Source organism: Leptonychotes weddellii, chromosome 15, assembly GCF_054177405.1.
Source record: "Leptonychotes weddellii isolate Sample4059 chromosome 15, ASM5417740v2, whole genome shotgun sequence".
NCBI lineage: Eukaryota > Metazoa > Chordata > Mammalia > Carnivora > Phocidae > Leptonychotes > Leptonychotes weddellii.
This window is the reverse complement of record NC_138383.1, coordinates 36000073-36021623: the sequence shown is the minus strand read 5'-3', so window position 1 is coordinate 36021623 and position 21551 is coordinate 36000073. Positions and strand designations below refer to the sequence as shown.

Below are 21551 nucleotides of genomic sequence, written 5' to 3'. Positions count from 1 at the left end.
GGAAGGGCTTGGCATAGATGGGCAGGAAAGGGAGGCTGTTGCTGCCGAAGGTGATGGGCAGGACTGCTCAGGGCCTGGAAGAATCTGAGGTTCATCAGCCAGCAAGCATTGATGGAGGAGTGTGCTCGGTACCAGGGTGTACCATGCCGGCACTGAGAGGACAGAGATGGGGGAATCGGACACAGTCCCTGCCATCATGGGAGTTCCGTCCTGTCGGGGAGGATGGAGAGGCAAATACTTGGGGCCGGGGCGATTCCTGCTGATCTAAGCAGGCACAGCAAGCTGTGGGCAGACAGATCAGGGAGAGAGTCTAGTTCGGTGTGGGGAGTAAGAGGGGACAGGAAGACTTAAGCAAGAAGAAATTTCCTGGAAGAGTGTTAGGGACTCACAGGTTCAAGGGAGAAGGCTGGAGGATTGGGCAGGAATCTAGACATTTCTGGCAGGCCAGGAGGCAAGAGCTACAAGGACAGTTCAGAGCAGGAAGAGGCTGATGAGGACACACCATTGCTGGGGTGTGTGAACTCATTTTCAGGCTCTTTGTAACCCTGCTCGAGAGCCCATTTCCAGAGGTGGGGAGTACTCAGTTGGCCTCGCCGGGGTCTGATGTTCTCCTTGTGGCTGGGAGAGATGGAGCCACGGACAACAGTCTTAGCAGGCCAGGCTCAATGGGAAGAAGTCATCCCTTAGAAAGAAATTGGGGAGGGGGGTGCCGTTAGGAAGAGTAGCACCCATCTGGATTCTGGGGCTGGACTTCCCAGGTGGAGATCGTGGCTTCTGCACTCATAGCTATGTGACCTTGGCCAAATTTCTTGCCTTCTTTTTGCCTCTGTTTCTTTATGTGTAAAAGGAGAGCATAATAACTCGTCTTGTAGAGTTACTGTGAAGATTAAAATAAATTCACGTGCATCGTTTAGAATAGTGTCTCTCACATGATACATACTCAGTAAGGCTGCTGTAGTAATCATTGTAAGTGCTTATTAGTTGTTATTATTACTAAAGGAACTACTGGCGGTGTGCGAGCGTGCCTGGCAGGTGGAGGCGTGATTAGGTCTGAATCTGAAGGGGGTGGGGTAAGAAGGCTTCAGGAGTTGGTGCCAGCCTCACGAGTTTAAGACTTTATCCCCCAGGTAATGGGAAAGTGGTGGAAGGGTTTTTCGAAAACAACTTTTTGTTACAAAAAATGTCAAAATATAGAGAAGTTGAAATAGCAGCACAATGTCCACCCTTATTCCTGCCATCTAAACACAATCTGAACATTTCACCACATCTGCTTTATCTTTCTCACCCTATCTTTTCTCTTTTTGTGTTGCCTTTTGTGGAACCATGTGAAAGTAAGTTGCAGACATGATGACACATCACCTCTAAACACTTCCTTCCACTTGCATCTCCCAAGAATGAGGACATTCTCCCACACAACACATTGTTGTTCCACCTAAGAAAATTAATAATTGATAATAATTCACAATATCCTGTCACATCCAGCTGTGGGAAGATTTTAAGTGGGGCGTTAGACAAGGCATTGTGGCTGCCATGTGGAGGCTGGCTGGAAGGGGGCCGAGGGCAGGTAAATATCCCCCCGGTAGTGCAGGTAGCAGATGCTGAAGCCCGACCTAGAGTGATGTGGGGACACGAGGGCTGTTTGAGGTACCTACAGGTCTCCCACTGAACATGGTGGCAGGGATGGTGGGCCAGTGAAGTCTTCCAGGAGGAGGTGCCAGACCTAACAGCTGAGTGTTGTAGGATCAGGAGACCTGCAGGAAGCAGATTGTGGGCAAGAGTGGGAGGATTCATTTGACACATGAATCTTAAACATCTACTGTCATGATTCCATTTATATGTCAACTTGACTGGGCCATGGCTTGCCCAGAGATTTGGCTAAACATTTTTCTGGGTGTGTCTGTGAGGGTGTTTTTGGATGAGATTAACATTTATTTATTTATTTTTTAAAGGGGGAGAGAGAGAGAGTTGGGGAGGGGTCGACGAGGGAGAGGGAGTCTTTTAAGCAGACTCAGCACTGAGCTCAGAGTCCAACCCAGGGCTGACCTGAGATCATGACCTGAGCCAAAACCAAGAGTCCGATGCTTAACCGACTGTGCCACCCAGGCGCCCCTGGATGAGATTAACATTTAAATCGGGAGACTGAGTGAAGCAGATTGCCCTCCTTAATATGGGTGGGCCTCATCCAAGCACTTGAAGTCCTGAATAGAACAGACTGACCCTCCCCCCGAGTGAGAGAGGATTCTCCTGGCTGATGGCCTTCAGCCTGGGACATTGGCTCTTCTTGGTTTGACGTTGACTCAAACTGGGACATCTGCTCTGTGAGATTTCAAACTTGCCAGCCTCAATAATCACATGAGCCAATTCCTTATAAATAATGTACACATATGAATATAACATATATATATATATTCTCTCTGTATATTCTATTGGTTCTGTGTCTCTGGGGAACCCTAATGCATCTACTATATGCTAAGCATTCTGTCATGGTGCAGAGACCATGACATGCGAACATGACACAGACTTTCATGGAGTGCGCCACTCAGAGCTGTTTGCCTGGACTCTGCAGTGAGTGGTGGGAGATGGGATGAAGGGTGGGCAGGGGCCTTGGAGGAAGGAGTATGGATTTTGTTCCATAGGCCAGTGCTTTCCAAACGTCAGTACCACTTCCATGATTTTTGTCATATTCACATCTCAACTGCATTCTTCTTTGATACATTTAAAAATATCAGTTTTACGCCCATTCCTTTTTAAAACTGTTTAAGCCACAATACCTATAAAATTACGGGATTTTTTTTCTTTACACATGAAAATAAATATTAAATCATTACAATAAAAAGATGTTGGCCCATATACTGCTTCAAATAATTTCACAGTTTTCCTACATTTGGGGAAAGTTGTCATGAGTGACAGGGTAGGGGTGGGATATCAGATCTGGAGGTTTAGGCAGGAACATGCCATGCTGAGATTAGGTTTTGGAAAGATTCACTGGCTGTTGAGTGGTAAATAGGTTGGAAGATAGGGAGACGTGCTCGGAATTCTGGCCGTTGTCCAGGGGAGCTCTGATAAGAGCCTGAAGCAAGGCTGTGCAGTGGGAATAGAGAGGAGGGGACAGATGAGAGGGGGCATTCAGAGGTCGAATTTGATAGGATTTAGAGACAGTGGCATGGGATTGAGGCAGGAAGAAGAGTCTAGGTTGGCTCAGTGATGGTTTTGGTTTGGTTGCCTGAGAAGACAGACGTGCATTCACAGAGGCAGGGAGCCCAGGAGAGGCTAAGGTCAAGTGCAAAGAGCAGGATATGCCAAGCAATGGTTAGAGGCTGCAGAATTTGACTACAGTTTTAGCAATGACGCTGTGAAGTTCATTGCCCCTTAATAGCAAACCCACACTTTAAATTAAATTAAAACATTTTTAGTTTAACTCTTCTGAGTGGACCCACACATATATTTTCTGCTACTTATTACTGAGAATGACTAAGTATTATAATTGAGCTGAAAATAATCTCCCGCCCATACTTGCTGGGTTGGTTTCTAAGTATTGCTTGGGTTTTTATCTACTGAAACAAAGTTGTGCTCTTTCCAAATGTTAATTTTGAAGACTGCAGATGGTAACCATCTGTTACACGACTAGCATTTTACAATATTTGATTAGCACTTTATATAGTTTGGGGAAGCCTGCCAGTGGAGTCTGCCCATCAGATGGGGACTTCGGTGGTATGTCCTCTGTGGTGGCCCTTGAAGGTCTTTGCCCCCATTGTATGGGGTTCCCCTGTTTTTTGGGGGGCTTTAGCACAGCTAGTCAGACTGGCAGGTTGATGATTCGTGGCAGGAGAACCATACGGGCCTTGCCGTGTTTGCACTCTTTCTTAGAGCTGGAACCATCAGACCTCATCGTGGAAGCAGAATTTGGGAGGTCAAGATCTGTCCATCAGTTAGGACTCTTTGGGTTGCAAGTGACAAAACAAACCCAAGCCCCTTTTCTTTGGCAAAGGGCATTAATTGAGTCAGGTCATTAAAAAGTCTAGAGGTAGGACTGCCTTCAGGTGGATGGTTGTAGGATTCAAACGAATTCTTCAGACTTGGTTCCTCTCACACTCTCAGCTCTGCCTGCTGCTGTGTGGCTTCACTCTCAGGCTTCCAAAGGAAGCAAGATGGCGCCCCCGGGAGAGGAGCAAATCCCCTCAGCAGCAAGTGTAGAGGGAAAGAACGGAGGCCTTCCCGGTCACCTCTGCAGAGGTGGTAGAATGTGTTCTGATTGGGCCAGCTTCCATCACGTGCCCATCTGTGGCCCAATCCCTGCGACCACGTGGATGCAGGGCTCTGATTGGTTAGACCTGGAGTGGAGCCCCACCCTGAGCTGTGGGTGGAGGCCTGGGGAGAGGTGGATCGCCAGTCACACATCCAGCGCTGTTAGCGGAAGGGAGGAGGGTTGGGGGGCAGACCGCCACCTGCCCGCCCTGGTGTCATGGCCGGAGCCCAGAGTACCAGGAGGCATTGGCAAACTTAGCCGTGGAGACAGGCAGTTATTGTTGCCAGGAAGATAATATGCTGGAAATGGAATGAAGGAGCCTCTGAAATGGGCTACTTAATGAATTTCCTTTCTTAGTTTAAGAACCTCTGATAGATTTAGTATTCTGGGTCTCTTTTTTTTTTGAGGGGGAGGGAGTTGTCTTTCTTCTTTTTATGTTACTTTAAAACTAAGGCCAATCACTTAATCTTGGTCTTTTAGCTCCTTCGTTTGGAACATTGTGAGCTTCTCTCTCAGAGAGGGGAGATCTGTACAGAGCAGATAACAGATTCCATTCAGTCCAGTTCAACAAACAGGGCACGAAGCCCCGGGGCCTGGGCCAGCCTCCACAGGCCTGGCAGCAGATGAATCCTCAGCAGTGTGGGAAGCGCTGTAACAGCTCCAAAACAGGGCACTGCAGCCCCTCAGGGCAGGACAGTCAGGAAGGGCTTCCCAGAGGAAGTGACACGGAGCTGGACCTGGAGGGATGACCATGAGTTCCTCCCATGGCAGAGAAGAGGAGGGGAGCTTGATGCTGAAGGGGCTGCTTGTGCCAAGGGACCAAGAGGTGAGGTACTTGCTGGTTTGGGGGATGAGCCTAGGCCACTGGTTCCAGAGTGCATTCTGGCGTCTGCCTGGAGGAGACTGGAGAGTGACAGGCTGAAGGTGGGGGCAGACAGCAGGCAAGATGCTGTGGTAGAGGTCCAGGCATGAGCCTGTGGGGCATCTGGTTAAAATGTATTCTGTTCTCTAGCAGGTCTGGGGCGAGAGAGTCTGTTTCTAACCAGCTCTCAGGTGACGTCAGTGCTACTGGTCCGAGACAATACTTTGAGTGGTGAGGCTCAGACCTCTGGCCATTCTCCCCTCTGTTGCCTGTAGTCAGCTGGTTTCTCAGTCTTGCAGTGCAGGGTCTTCCTGCTTATCTCCCCTACTCTGCCTGTCCGTGACACCTCCTCACCCACCACCGCAAGTTGGCTTCCAGGAAGAAGGCGCCAGGATGAGGCTGTGCGATCTCACCTTTGGTCCCGGCAGGCCTGCCCTGGGCTGAGACTTCTGCAGGACAGAATGCTCCGCCCGAGCTCAGGGTCTGGGTTCTGTGCAGTGCGGCACGAAGGGGACCCGGCCTCCACGGAGTATCACACCTGCTCACAGAGCCGTGGGACGTGGGCCTCGGGGCCAAGGTTTGGCTTGATGCCTTAGAAGTCATGCTCTGTGTTTTCCAGGGACAGAGGGTCTCGCAGATGGCCCCGCTCCCAGGGGCAGAGCTTGTGCAGAGGCCGCTGCAGCTCTACCGATACCTGATGCGCTGTTGCCGGCAGCTGCCCGCCAAGGGCATCCAGGAGCATTACAGACATGCTGTCAGGCAGGTGGGAGCAGCGGTACTGGGCTCGGGATGGGGGGTTCCCATGATAGAGGGCTTGTCTCAGGGCTGGGGGCAGGGGACAGGGATGATCTTTCGGGTGGTGGTGGAGGGGAGGGGCGGCAGTCTGGTAAGAGCCACCAAAAACCACAGCCCAGCTCCTCTCTCTGATTTCTGCTCGGAAAACAGAAGATGTATCATCCAGCACATCAGCTTGTGCCAGGGCTCAAATAAGGCAGCTAAATGGATAATTAAAATAGAGTATGGGCCATAACATCATTTTGACCGGCATTAATGCACAGCCTGGATTTACTCATGAGAAAACATCAGGAAAATCCAGACAGAGGGACCATCTCCCACACCGCTGGCCTCGGCTCATCCAACATGGCAGTGTCGGGAAGCACAGAGAAAGGCAGACCTGCTCTGCTTTCAAGATGACTAAAGAGATGTGACCATGAAATGTAATGAGTGGATTGGATTCTGGACCAGAAAAAACAATGATTAAAAAGGACGTTATTAGGGCGCCTGGGTGGCTCAGTCGTTAAGCGTCTGCCTTCGGCTCAGGTCATGATCCCAGGGTCCTGGGATCGAGTCCCGCATCGGGCTCCCTGCTCGGCAGGAAGCCTGCTTCTCCCTCTCCCATTCCCCCTGCTTGTGTTCCTGCTCTCGCTATCTCTCTCTCTGTCAAATAAATAAAATCTTTAAAAAAAAAAAAAAAAAAAAGGACGTTATTGGAGACCTTCATGAATTGGAATATGGGCTGTAGAAGAGATGATAGTATTATATTAATGTTGAATTTCCTGAATTTGACTACTGTCATTATGTAATCTCCTCGTTAAAACACACTGAAGCATTTAGGGGTCAAGGGTAACTTCTAATTGCTCCCAGAAAATTGAGTACAAACCCATATAAAGAGAGAATGATAAAGCAAATGTGAGATGTTCACCATTGGTGATTCTGGTAGGGAATTTGTTTATATTCTTGCAGCTTTTCTGTAGGTTAGAAATTATTTCAAAAAAAAAAAAAAACTTAAACGAATACAAATGTAATGTGGAAAGTAAAAAAATCAATAAATAAAGGTAGCAACAGACAGGCTGTGAAAACATGGAGGAGGGAGCAGCTAGCTTCCTGAGGGCATCAGGGAGGACTTCCCAGAGTGAGCATTTGAGGTGCTCCTGAAGACAAATAGGAGGACCTGTGGGGTCAAGAGTGACTGGGCAGGGGAGGTACCAGGTACCCTTCTGGAGGGCCCTGAGTGCTGCACCAGTGAACCCAAATCTCGTTCCTTCTCAAGGGTGAACATCTGGTCAAAGGCAAAGAGCAGCCCCACGTTGCTCTGCACCGGGCCTGGTTGGAGTCTCCTGTCACCCCCTCCACGGCCCCCACTCTGCTTGGCCTTCCAGCATGGGCCCGGAGAGGCCCTGTTCCTTCCTATTGTGCAGCCTGGTGCAAGCAGCTCCCTGGGGGGAGCAAATGGAACCGAGAGGTGGAAGTTTCCTGGGGCTCCTGCTGCCTGATAACCTTTGGGCCCAGCCTGATTTGGGGTAACTTGGGGGCCAGTCTTCCATCTTGTAGCTGCTCTGCTGGCAGGAGGACCGGCTGTGTAGTTAGAATGGACCGGGATTTGAATGCTGGCGCCATGCACAGTCCCAGTTAGGGCGTCTGGGCCTCTGTTTCCTCATCTGTAGGTGGGATCATCCTAACTCTCTCTGGAGGCCTAAGAGCCATGCTGAGTGCAAAGTGGCCGCAGTGTGTCTGGCCTGTGCCTGGTGCTCTGAAGATGCTGGTCCTGTGAATTTTGCCTTGTCATCTTTCTTTTATGCTTAAACTTTCAGAGTTTCCGGGTTCATTCAGATGAAGACAATCCTGAGAGAATCCAACAGATTATTAAAAGAGCCATTGAAGATGCAGACTGGATCATGAACAAAGTAAGTGCTTGGCTCCCGGCTCCCCCTGCCCGCTGGGGGGTTGACAGCGGTAATCTCCATGGCCACCAGGGGTCGCCCCTGTCCCACAGTTGAGCCCTATCAGGCCTGCAGAGGCACCCTACAGCCCCAGCCAGCCGCTCCCCTCTTCCAGAAGCCCAGAGGCGGTGGCAGATGCCTTTCTGGTTGCATCTGTTTTCTGCAATGGGTGGGGAGTTCTCAGTCCCTAAAGGCCAACAGTGCTGAATAAGCTGAGACGGGGTAGCAGGAAGAAGGAAGAGAAAGGTCTTCTTGGAAGCAATAGTGCCAGGACTAGCAGCAGCCTTGCGATGCCTCAGACGGGAAAGCTGTGTTGGGGCGTAGTGAGTTCCCCGTCTCCAGGGGTAGTCATACTGAGGCAGGGTTATTGAGGAAACATTCAAGTATCTATTTTGGTAGAGGAAGGGAGGGAGTCAAGAAGACAGACTAACTTGCTGGCCCTTACCCACTGGTGTTAGAACAACCTAGAGAGCTAGGTGGAGCATGCCCCCCCCCACCCATCTTTCTAAATCAGAGTCTCCAAATGTGGGGGTCGGGGTTTGTTTTAAAAACTCAGTGATTGGACTAGATGGCCTCTGAGGATCTTCCTCTCGCTGAGATATTTTTTTCTTTGAACCAAGATTCAGCTTAAAGAACAGGATGGGCATGCCCCGCATTCCTTTCTGACATTCCCGTATCTGTCTTATGTGCGCCCTCTTAGCCCATCAGCTTCCTTTTCCATTAAGGAAGAAAGGGGGGCCCGGTGCCAGCTAGAGATTTGACTGGTGCCTGCCCCCCTACCTCGGAGGAGCCCCTGCAGGAGGCAGCTAAGGCTCAGAAGAACATGGTTCTCGGGATTTCCTGGGTCTTCCCTCCCCCATTGGCTTCCCTCACCCACTTCTTTTTTTTTTTTTTTTAAAGATTTTATTTATTTATTTGACAGAGAGACACAGCGAGAGAGGGAACACAAGCAGGGGGAGTGGGAGAGGGAGAAGCAGGCCTCCTGCGGAGCAGGGAGCCCGATGCGGGGCTCTATCCCAGGACCCTGGGATCATGACCTGAGCCGAAGGCAGACGCTTAACCGACTGAGCCACCCAGGCGCCCCTTCCCTCACCCACTTCTAATGATCTTTCTGCCTTACAGTATAAGAAACAAAACTGAGATGCCGGGGCCTAGAGAACCAAGCTGTCCTGAAGACAGTGAGGTTGAGAGACCTCGCTTCTCCTGGAAGTCAGCAGCGGCAGCCGTTTTGGAATATCCATCAGCCTTATTGGCTGAGAGCAGGAAATCAGGGGTAGGAGAAGCTGACGTCTGCTCAGCTGGCTCTTCTTTCCACGTGTATGTCCCAGCATCCTTTATGTTTGCTTTTCTGGCCACTGCCACGGGAGATTTGGGGAGAATATGTTTTGTCACTTTGCTCCGAAGGTGCTGCATGTATTCTGGGTGTTGTCCTTTGAGACCCAGAGTGGGCATCCCCTCGGGCTGTCCAGGGAGGACAGGGCATGGGTTTTCGAACCAGTCAGGTCTGGATTTGAATCTCTGTTCTGCGGCTTTTCAAGGGTGTTGCCTTTGAGCTCAGCTTCCTCCTGTGTGAAGATTAAGTATAAGGAAGTCGAAGAGCTTCAAACGTCCCCCTGAGGAGGCCATCCTCCACCGCGCCTTCCTCCCCGCCCGCAGTGCTCCACATGTCTCTCTGGCACACTCCTCGTCGGGCCCGGGGGATGTGTGGGCCTGCCCTGTCCTGCTTGTTGTCCCTGAACGCTCATGGCCCCACCATGCCCAGCAGTCCCCCAAGCAGCCGCTCCTCCCGGCACTGTCCTTCCATGAAGTCCTGGTCCTCGCCTTCATGGAGTTTCTAGTGTCCCTGAAGTGGTGAAACTCACGCTGCGTGGAACAAGGAAGAAGGGCAGAGCAGCTACAGCGGATGCCGAAGTGTGCAGGCCTCTGTGAACCTGCGATCTCTCCTGCTGGCCCTTCCCTGCTTTGCCAATGTCTTGGAAGGAAGAATGGAGGCAGGGCAGCAAGGAGGGAGGTGGGGAGCAAGCATTCCTGTGGGGTATGGTGAGCCTGAAACCCATGGAGTGAGACTGGGTCGCATCCCAATGCCATAGAAGTTGCTCGTAGGGGAACTTACCTGGCCTCTTTCAGCCTTGGTTTCCCCATCTCCAGTGCAGTGATGCCCCCACCTACCTGCCTGGGCTGCAACAAGGAGTGCTGAGCTCTAACGCATGCCAGGTGCTTCTTGCAGAAGCTGGCTCAGGGAGCCGACTGCACTGCCGTGGCCGGTCACCACAGTTAGGGAGCCCTGCTTTGCAGACTGGGAGATGGCAGCACAGACAGGTCGAACCCCTTTTCAAGGTCACCAAGCTACTAAGCGAGGTCTGTGTGAATCTACCAAACAGTACAAATTTGGGAGGGAAGGGGGAGCAGCAGAGGGAGGGAAAGCGTCCAGGAAGGACTCGGGGGGCTGGCCAGAGCAGGAGGGGCAGCCAAAAGAGGAGGAGCCACACCGGACTTGCATATCCCCAAGGACTCTCAGCCAGAGGGATAAGCCAGCAGGTTCGTGACCCTGCAATGAATTATAGGACTTAAAGTGACTCAGGGACATCTGTATGGACTGATCAGCAGGTAATGAAGTAAATATATCGATTTCTGAAAGCTCTGGTGTCTTTTTTTTTTTTTTTTTAAGATTTTATTTATTTATTTGACAGAGAGAGACACAGCGAGAGCAGGAACACAAGCAGGGGGAGTGGGAGAGGGAGAAGCAGGCCTCCTGCGGAGCAGGGAGCCCGATGCGGGGCTCTATCCCAGGACCCTGGGATCATGACCTGAGCCGAAGGCAGACACTTAACGACTGAGCCACCCAGGCGCCCTGAAAGCTCTGGTGTCTTGAGTGCTGTGCTCATTCATTCCCCAAACACATGCTGTTCCCCACTGTGTGCTATCGTCCTAGGTATTGGGGACTTAGGGACAGGCCTATACAATAGGGATCGTTCTTCAGGAGGGGATCATTCTTCAGAGGGCAGGTCTCTCTTTTGTTTAGATTTTTCTTGTTTTCTAATAATGGGGGAGGCTGGTATGTGGTGATTATTTCTTGGCCAAGTATTGGTTGTGTGGGGGGGGGCGTGGGGGTCTCTCCTTATCACTGATGCTCAGGGGCTGATATGGAGGGGGGAACACTCACTCTGACAGCATGATGGGTAGGCATGGGTGGCTCCCACAAGAAGTTTGTCTTGAGGCAGAGAAAAGACCTCCCCCCAAGCACAGATTGTCAAGAATTAAGACCCAAACTTCCTCCCAACTTCCTGAAATGAACCTGTCCCTCTGTCCATCTTGTTTCCCTGGGGGATGGGGATTAACATGAGCATCAGGGGCAAAGAAAACCAAACTACCTTTGTTGAATGACAGAGAGAAACTTGGCAGGTTCAATGTGAGGGAATGACCTTGGGTTTTTTGTTGTTGTTGTTTTTTAAGATTTTATTTATTTGAGAGAGAGAGAGTACAAGCGGGGTGAGGGGCAGAGGGAGAGGAAGAAGCAAGCTCCCCGCTGAGCAGGGAGCCCTATGCAGGGTTCAATCCCAGGGTCCTGGGATCATGACCTGAGCCAAAGGCAGACACTTAACCAACTAAGCCACCCAGGTGCCCCAGCAATGACCTTGTTAACAATGGGATGGGTGATTGTAGTTCAAGGGAAACACCAGAAGTTCAAGAATTGTGCCTTAAGAGATTAAGAGCTACCTCTATCTCCACCTCCTAACTGCTGTTGCCTGCTGCCAAAACCATGGAGTCACACATCTCTGGAGACAGAGAATCTCTTCCCACCAACATCTGGGGAGGTACCTCATTCTCTTTGAGCTTTGAGCAATGAGTGCACAAGAGGAGCTTCATCAGACTTCTGAAGCTGACTACAGTTCATAACCTTGAGATTGGTTGAGCCCATCAGCCCCTATGCTTGTCAATTTCAGCCCCTAACCGAAAGCAGCCATCTCTAATCAGCAGTCTCACATACTCCCATTCCCAAACTGATGTGGGTTTCTTACCCCCATCGCTGGCCTCACTCCCGCCCTGTCCATGATGTCCTCCGGAACCCTTGCACCTTGCATGTAGATTCCTTACTCTCCCAGCACTCCAACCTGTTCATTCCATGTGTATTTGCCCAAGCTTCTCCTCCTGTCTGCGGTGCCCTTCTTAGCTTATTCACCTGAAAAAGATCTTTTCTCTGTCAAGACTGAGCTATCGCATTATTTCTATGAAGATGTTCTTTACTCCCCTAGCATTACATCTTCCAAGATTTTTTTCATGCTAACTGGTGAATGAAAACCAATCAGATGACAACTGGTTCCTTGAAAAATGAATGCAATCTTTAGGCCAAATTAAGAAAGACATGGGATCAAGAAGAAGGGAGTCATTAACATAAGAATAAAAAATAAAAATAATAATAATAAAAAATAAAAAAAAAAAGAAGGGAGTGAAATCTAGAGCAGTGATTTTCAGGTGTGGTCCATGGCCTTCTGGGAATCTCCCAAGCCCTCTCATGGGATCCTCAAAGTCAAAACTACGTTCATAATAACCCTAAGACTTTTTCTTTCCCACTCTGTGAACATTTGTACTGATGGTACAAAAACAATGATGAGTAAAACTGCTGCTGGTACCTAAGCATGAATCAGGATAGGGATTATCACCACCAGCTTACTCATGAATGTCCCTGATGAAACAGCAAAATGCTTAATTTTGTTAAATCTCAATCCTTGAGTATAAAAATATTCTGTGCAATGAGCTGAAAGCACACATAAAGCATTTGTATTGCACACATAAGTAGAACATTTGTCCAGAGGAAAAGCACACAATTATTTGAGGTGTGAGCTAAATAAACTGCTTTATTCACAGAATACCATTTTTTGTTGTTGTTGTTATTGAAATAGTGACTGGCAAACTGGTTGGATCTGTCCTCTATCATGTTAATCATCCTTCAGAGTTTCATTTCCTCTGTAGTGTTGCCATTCATTCATGTATTCACCAATTCATTAATTCAACAGACACTGAGCACTCTTATGTATCAAAAATTCCATCTATGTCTCCATCTAAGTGAGATTATGGGTGGTTTAATTTGCTCCCCCACTGATCTGCATGGTTTCTGGAAATGTGTGGAGAGATTTAGTTTTAGGCACCCATGATGACTCCCAGGAATCTAGAAGTCTCTTTCATACCAATTTTAGGGAAAAAGTTTTTTTCCCTAAAATTTTCCTATTTATAGACATTAGCCCGCATTTACACACACATACATAACATTTGTTGCTAACAAGTCTGACTGGAAAATGGTGAATCACTTTGAAAACAGTTTTTTTCTGACATTGTCACCTTCCTATTACCATAAATCTTTAAAATTCTCGAACTGGAGAGATAAGAGGAATTGTCCAAGGGATCAACTTGGTAGGTCAGCCTCAGCTTCCAGCCCCCAGGCGTGGAGGTAAATGAACATTCTCATCCTTTTCTTCATCTTGGCTGCGGTGTTGATTTCATTGCTCTCTCTCTGGCTCAGGATGCTGTATCTTTCTCTTGCATACTTGGCTATGTCAGAAACCTCTGCTTGAGGAACTTGCAACTCTTAGACACTACTGGTGGGAATGTAAAATGGTGCAGCTGCTTTGGAAAACAGTTTGGATTTTTCTCAAAATGTTAAATGTGGAGTTACCATATGACCCAGCAATTCTATACACAAATCTGTATATATACCCAAGGGGAATGACATATGTTCACAGAAGAAACCTGTATGCAAATGTTCATGGCTTTATTTATGAGTCCAAAAAAAAAGCAAACAACCTAATGTCCATCAGCTGATGAACAGATGAATAAAATGTAGCACAGTCATACAGTAGAATATTATTTGGTAATAAAAAAACATGTAAACCCTGCAAAATGGATGAACCCTGAAAACACAATGCTAAGTGTAAGAAGCCAGTCACAAAAGATAAGGATATAATGTACGATTCCATGTATACAAAATATCTGTAATAGGAGAATCTATGGAGACAGGAAGTAGATTAGGCCAGGGCTGAGAGGGGGGCAGGTGTTGGCTGGAATGGGAGTGACTGCTAATTGGTACAGGGTTTCTTCTTGGAATGATGAAAACAGTTTAAAATTAGATTGGGGTGATGGCTGTACAACTCTGTTGAATACATTAAAAATGACTGAATTGGGGGCGCCTGGGTGGATCAGTTGGTTAAATGTGCGACTCTTGAGTTCAGCTCAGGTCTTGATCTCAGGGTTGTGAGTGCAAGCCCCGTGTTGGGCTCCAGGCTGGGTGTGGAGCCTACTTAAAACAAAAACAAAAACCACTGAATTGTACAGTTTAAATATGTGAATTGTATGGTATGTGAATTATATCTCAATAAAACTGCCAAGAAGAAATCAAATTCCAGGAGAAAACCAAACAAATCTCAATGTGTCTGGAGGATACCACTTAAATTGTCACCAATTTCTAGAAAATTCTCACCTTCTCAATTAGTCTCAGTTGAAAGGAACAATTGTCTTTTCCCTTCAGTGGTGTCTGAAGTTGAATTTTTCAACTGGGCTTCTCCTGATGCCTTCTTCACCACCCTGCCCTCAGCTTGTAATCCTGTGGGGGTGGTTCTCAACTTTTCTTCAGCAAACTAAGCCAAGAGAGGCTAAGACATTTGTCCAAGGTCACATCTCAAGAACATACATGTCCCAAGTTAAATCCTTTCTAGAGGTTGAAGGCAGCTCTTCCAAAGGTATGAAGAGATGATAACCAATCTCCATTAAGTTATACTTGAAAAATATTTTATTCTCATCCCCTCTTAGAAGTCTAAGAGGCACAAAAAGACTTGGGGAAATGAAGTGACTTTGCATTACAAATAATTTAACTGAGTTTTTAACTGGAGTGCCCTCAACTTGTCACCTCTGCCTGAAGCAACCTCAACCCATTATTCCAGTTGCCTGTTGATATTGTCACTTTTTATGTATGCTAGGGAATGAAAAGGGTTGCCGAGCACTGGAGTCTTCTTGGTGTTTTCTGTGGCTGGAAGCACGAACTGAGGTGTCTCTCTGACTTGTATATGGCCACCACAACCCAGAAAAAGAGGCTTGATATTGTAGGGGATGGGCTAATAACTACATGACCTTGGGGGAAGTTACCTAACCTCGCTAAGCCTCAATTTTGTCATTTGTGTAAGAGAGATGGAAATCATAGCTGTCTCCCGGTGTAGTTGTAAGGATCCAATGGGATGCTGCATGGAACATGCTTAGCTAGAGCCTGGTACACAGCTAGCACTCAATAAATGTAGCTGCTGTACTTGTTAATTGCATGTAGTCTCCCTGCACTGGTGGTTGGGGTGAGTTTGGGCTTGCAGACTGACTTCTTTGCATATTAGTTCACTGATCAGGGAGAACAAACTCATTTTAAGATTTCCCTAATATCTTCCATCATAACCGAGAAGAGAAAACTGAGGAGAGAAACCAGGAGCATGTCCAAGTGGTCTCTGATGTAGCTACATGATCAATGTCATGAGGCTCTTAAAGGGATGATAATTAAAAAAAATATATATATATATATTTTAAAGATTTTTATTTATTTATTTGACAGAGAGACACACAGCGAGAGAGGGAACACAAGCAGAGGGAGTGGGAGAGGGAGAAGCAGGCTTCCCGCGGAGCAGGGAACCCGATGCGGGGCTCGATCCCAGGACCCTGGGATCATGACCTGAGCCAAAGGCAGACACTTAACGACTGAGCCACCCAGGTGCCCCAAAATATATATATTTTCAAAAGTAAGCACTACACCCAACGTGGGGCTTAAAATCATGACCCCGAGATCAAGATTCGCATGCTTTACCGACTGAGCCAGGCAGGCTCCCCCAAAATAATTTTTAATGAAAAGAAAAATGCCTATGATATGCTCCCAAGAGAAAGTAGTATACAGATTGCATGTACAGTGTGTTCACTTAACAAAGAAACCATCAGACAACTTGCCTGTGTAAAGAAATGCCACCAAAATGTGAATAGCGGTAGTGAAGTTGTGGGTAATTTTTTCTTCCTTCTATTTCTGAATTTGTCAAATTTGCCTTCATGGAAAAAACCTGCATGTTTATTTAAGACAGCCACCCCAGAATAGATAAGATGAAGCATGGGTCTAATATAATAATAGAGGAAAACCCTTCAGGCACCAGGGTAGTGGAGAAGAGTCTCGGGGAGCCCATGCTCCTCTCCTCCTCCAAGAGTGTAGTTACCCACCTTAGGGTTTTCTGGGGCCCTGCCTAGCCTCAGTCAACCTGTGCCCATCTTTGAGCACTCCCTGTGGGTACCAGTCTGGGCTGGGCCCTGAGGCTGCATTCCTGGGGACAGGGACTGACTGTCTTGTTCATCTTTGTGCCCCCAAGGCCAAAAGCAATGCCATGTATGTGATAAGAACACAGTAAGGGTTGAATAGAGAGAATCTCCGAGGTTGTTATTTATGACTTATGACTTGACTTTGAGACTTGCCTTGCCTGCCACGCCTCTGGGACCAGATGGTACTGGAATTCACAGGATCATTAGTGCACCACTGTGGAAAGAGGCATCTGGGGGACTCAGTTCTCCTAAACCAGCCTCATCATTATTCCCCACATTCTCATTGTTCTGCCATCTTCTCTGGTTAGGAACTTCTCAGATGGTGCAAAGATCTCCATTAGCTCAAAGACCCTTATATTGTGCGGTTTGAATACATGATATTCAATTTTACATTTTCCAATAGCTATTGTAATTAATTTATCCTGACAGGGATTACTGACAAGAATCTGGCTATGTTGTGGGCCCAACTACATCCCCTAAAACTCTGCAGTGCAACCCTGCAAGGCCCTTCTGATCCAGCTCTTTCCTGGCCCCGGGCTCCTACCCCAGGGCTCCCTCCCTCCTCTTTGCTCCAGCTGCATCATGTTACCCGCCCAAATGGGCCCCGTGGTTTGGGCTCTATTCCCAGCCTTTTTTCATGCTATTCCCCTGCCAGGTGTGCCCACCCCTCGGCCCATCTGCCAAACACCCACCTCTCTTTCAAGGCTCCTTCAAGGCTCCTTTACAAAGTCTTTCTTGACTTCTATCCATGGGTAATGCTGACCTCTCCCTAAGAATACTACCATCTCTAGAACATTTCTTGCACTTATCCAATATTCAGATATATTTAGTAGGCACTGGATATGGAGCTAGGTGCTTGATATACATTCTCTCGAATTCTGGCAGCAACCATGTGAGGAGGCATTGTTGTTCCCATTTGCTGATGAGGACACTGGGTCTCAGAGAAGTGAAGCACTGGTCCAGGCTCTCACAGATGTTAATGGTAGAGCCACAGTGGACACTGGGTCTGTGTGATTCCAACCCTCAGTCAAGTTTTGCCATATTGAACTGGATTACTCAGCCATGTGGTGGTTACTACAGGTGGTGGAGGCTGTGCATTCTCAGTCATCCCCTGATAGGCAGGCTTGGAGTAGCAGTCTGGTTGGAAAGGGAGCATTAAGGGATGGTCTGAAGTTGCATTTGGGCAACCTTCATACTGCTTTTTCTGGACTGCGTGTTTACATAAGGCAGTTTTACAATAGCATGGTGGAGATTATGGGGTGCTGAAACCCCTTGCCTGACCACTGTGCATGGACTCAGGGAAAAGTTAGGGGGAGAGGGCTAGGTCAGGGAAGCAAAGGGCAGAAATGCAGTTGTAGGAAGTCATGGGTCCATGTCAGGATGACCACTCACTCACTTCACCCACACTGAGTCGGACCGAAAAGGCCATTCCATCAGGAGTAGATGTCGTCATGCAGCACCCTGAGGAATTTCTAGTCCAAAGGGATGTGTGAAAGGAGAAATTTGGGGGGCATTCATAATAAAGAGCCATTTAAAAAACTCTCATTAAATAGCATTCCCATGCTTCTGAGAAGGGAGTAATTTTTTTTTCTAAAAATAGGAAAGAAAAAATTAATTGGGAAGAGCAAGAAACAATCACTATTAACAATAGTAAAATCATGGCATGTGAATGTAACATTTTCAACTTTTTCAAAGAACTATCATAGATCATCATCTCATTTGGTTCTCACTTCCATTAAGTGAGGTGTTGGGAGAGCCTCTTACCCCTAATCCACAGGGAGTAAAAAGCTCTCAGTGTTGAAAACTGGGAGGAATGATCAAGCTTTAATGGGTCTTGTGGGGCAAGGCCTCCGGTGCTCATCGTGGAAACCGAAGTTATTCAGCTGTCGCGGGCGGGGAGAGGGATTGGGTAGGTCCTTATTGACTGGAAGTGAGTTGAGCCTTGGGTTCTGGTAGACAGAAACTGTCACTGTGAGAAGGCAGGTGAGCTGTTATTACCTTTACTTCCCTTGGTAGTATTTGTTTGGGTTGGCAAAGACATTCTCAAAAGTCCTCCAATGACGTCACCAATAGTGCCAAGCAATATCCTTGCGCACAGGGCAAAGGTCAGCACCCTCTGGGTTGACCAATCAGGGATGAGTAACTTGCTTGTTGACGTTGATCCATGATGCCTCGATCCTCATCTCTTCTTTTCAGCTTTAATTACTGTCTTCTTTGAGGATAGCAATAGTTGTAGATGCTATTGCACAAGAAAGCATTGATTCTATTATCAGTTTCCTGTCTTCATCCTTTTATTATTGAATCTGGTTTTGAATAGGTCATGGCATATATAGTAAATAAATCACAGCATATTAAGCTTTAAGGTCATTGTTTTCACTGGCATCAGTGTCATCATCATTTTTCAGCCCATTTTGATTCAATTCAATGCAATTCAGTAGGTTTTTGAGCTCCTATTCATTCAAAGCATTGTGTTCGGCACTGAGGATACAGCAGTGTGTCTTTAAATATGGCTCCTATTGGGTGCCTGGGTGGCTCAGTTGGTTAAGCCACTGCCTTCGGCTCAGGTCATGATCCTGGAGTCCCGGGATTGAGTCCCGCATCGGACTCCCTGCTCAGGAGGGAGTCTGCTTCTCTCTCTGACCCTCCCCCTTCTCATGCTCTCTCTCTCTCTCAAATAAATAAATAAAATCTTTAAAAAAAATATGGCTCCTATTCTCGTGAGGCTGACAGTCTAGTGAGAAGACAGTAGAGAAGTAATCATATGCCATTAGGATAATTACCAAAGGATGCTATAGGATAGTGTAATAAGAAGACTCAACCTAATCTTGTTGGGTAAGGTAGGGAATGGACACAAGGAAGGAAGAAGGGGAAGTAAGATTCCAGCTGAGGATGGAAGGACGAATTTGCGCAGGGATGGGGGTTGGACGGTGATGCGGATGGGCATAAGAAACAAAGAGCACTTCAGTGGAGAATACAGCAGGGTCAAGATCTAGAGAGCTTGGCATATCTGTAAGGGAGTCCAGGTGTTTCGTATCACAAGGGGGAGAGTCATAAGAGATGACCTAGGAAAGCCTAGCCAGAGCTATGCTATGGATTTGGGAATTTATCCCAAGGGATTGGGAAGGCTGGATTAAGTGGTTGGAATGTGTTCTACTAAGCAGGTAGTAGGTGATCATTATGATGATGGGGATGAGGATGATAGTAATAGCAACCACTTATGTTGTGCTTACTGTGCCAGTCATTGTTCTAAGCACCTTACAAATATTAATTAATTTACATAAAGACCCATTCTAATCCACTCCTATTTTCCAGTACCAGGAGGCAAGATCAAGCCAAAGTCTATAAGAGAAACCCAAGAATCAGGTTCTGGGAAGACTGGAGAACGGAGATTATACCTTGTGGGGTGTTCTGGAGCTAAGTTCTCAGGGTCTGGCAGAGAAGGACCTGAAGGAGGGCAGGTTGGGGATAATCCAAGAGGGCCAGGTGACTGGCAGAGACAGCTTTGGGATTTCTCAGCTCAGCTGAAATGGCAGGAGGCACATCACACAGAGAGCTCAGTATGCTAAGCTGATCTGTTTCTTGTCTTTGGTGTGAACTGCAGCAGATGACGGAGGTGACCCAGATACTCCTGTATCAGGTCTGTGGACAGTAGAATGCAAAGGCTAGACCAGGACATGAGTAAGAAGGAGGGTTTCTATGTCGTGGTCAGAGTCTGAAGTTTAACTGGTACTGACATCGATTGGCTAGTCATCTGTAAACTGACAACCTGGGTCACGTCCTCCACGTGCCCATTTCAGTAATTGGGACTGGGGCACAGGCTTCCATACCACAGATGGTATAATGAAAAGTACCCTGGCCCACAGTCTGAGAGGTTTGCCGCTAGTGCCAGTTTTGCTATCTTCTAGCCATGTGAGCTGCTGCCAACCACTCGCCCTGCCCAAGTCTCAGTTTTCTCATCTGTGAAAAGGGCTTTATGGAATTGTTATGAAATGCAAACTTATGCGCATGAGCATCCCTCCTGTGGTGACATAACTCTATATCAGGGCTGTGCTCCAAACCAACATGAAACTGAACCAGAACATCAACTTCATAATTGAGTGTAATTTGGGGAATGTAGTTGGCAGATAGATATCTGTGTGTGCTTTTAGGGCATTCTTGCCCCAGGAAAGGGACCAGAGAATGCAAATGAGGATCTGAGGGTTACATATCGCCAGGTGGGTGGCGTGGCAGGCTCTTTGCAGAGTGGACAACTCTGACAGTTACTGCTTCTGCTGGCCATAATCCTTTCCCTCTCTCCCACCTGACTTTGCGGGGACCAGCTATCCTCTAGGCAGATGATCATGAGTAAGTTCTAGACTACTAAAATTTCAAGAAGGGTAAAGTCATATGGGCTGGAGTGGTCAGAGAAAGCTTTAAGCAGATCCAGGAACTTGAGCTAGACATTGAAAAGTAAACAGAATTAGGACAGTCAGGGAGAAGGAAAGGCATTTCAAGTGGAGGGATCAGCAAGAGTGAAGGCTCAGAGGCATAAAGAGATGTGGGGCTGTGATGAGACTCAGACCAGGTGGCAAGGTGTTTGCAGGAGATGGTGAGAGATAATCAACAAATCAAATCAACTACAATCCAGAGTTTGGATTATATGTCTGATACCTTGCCAATCAATTTAATGCTAGCCTGTCTTCCTTCATCACCCATTTTATGAACCAACATCCATCACTCATTGTCAGAAAGTTCTTGCTTATGTTTAACCTAAGTCCACACTGCTAATATGAGGTTGTTTTTCTGGGTTTGGTCTTCAGAAGAGGTAAATGAAGCACTTTATGGAAAGTCCCACCATGGAAAATATCCTCATCTTGACTCCAAATGTCTCCGTGGAAAGCTTTTGCCATTTGAAATGGCCCATGTAACCTGAACAGCAGGATCCTGCCTCTGGGGAGGGGCTCTGCCTGCTCTCAGGCTCCTGGTTATTTCCTCTTTGTCTTTGTTTGTTTGTTTGTTTTTAACTTTTTTATTATTATGTTAATCACCATACATTACATCATTAGTTTTTGATGTAGTGTTCCATGATTCATTGTTTGTGCATAACACCCAGTTCTCCATGCAGAATGTGCCCTCTTTAATACCCATCACTAGGGGCGCCTGGGTGGCTCAGTCATTAAGCATCTGCCTTTGGCTCAGGTCGATCCCAGGGTCCTGGGATCAAGCCCCGCATCGGGCTCCCTGCTTGGTGGGAAGGCTGCTTCTCCCTCTCCCACTCCCCCTGCTTGTGTTCTCTCTCTCGCTGTGTCTCTCTCTGTCAAATAAATAAATAAAATCTTTAAAAAAAAAAAAATACCCAACACCAGGCTAACCCATCCTCCCACCCCCCTCCCCTTTAGAACCCTCAGTTTGTTTTTCA

General features: G+C 47.4%; 1 protein-coding gene and 1 long non-coding RNA gene across 2 annotated transcripts in view; both read left to right on the top strand.

Annotated features, from left to right (window-relative positions):
- Nucleotides 1–21551, top strand: part of LOC145717393 (uncharacterized) — a 313191-nt gene that overhangs the window by 176682 nt on the left and 114958 nt on the right. The gene's annotated exons all lie outside the window — the stretch shown is intronic.
- Nucleotides 1989–12271, top strand: LYRM9 (LYR motif containing 9). Its single transcript, XM_006731571.3, has 4 exons — nt 1989–5072; nt 5728–5871; nt 7700–7792; nt 8951–12271. Exons 1-4 carry the CDS (start codon nt 4992–4994, stop codon nt 8966–8968), a joined length of 336 nt encoding a protein of 111 aa, XP_006731634.3. The 5' UTR covers nt 1989–4991; the 3' UTR covers nt 8969–12271.

Bases quoted from the DNA above. Each gene is read 5' to 3' on its own strand.
- LYRM9 (XM_006731571.3), top strand. From the start codon at position 4,992: ATGACCATGAGTTCCTCCCATGGCAGAGAAGAGGAGGGGAGCTTGATG. The intron at 5,073-5,727 runs GTGAGGTACTTG...TGTGTTTTCCAG, and splicing joins TTGTGCCAAGGGACCAAGAG to GGACAGAGGGTCTCGCAGAT. The intron at 5,872-7,699 runs GTGGGAGCAGCG...TTAAACTTTCAG, and splicing joins ACAGACATGCTGTCAGGCAG to AGTTTCCGGGTTCATTCAGA.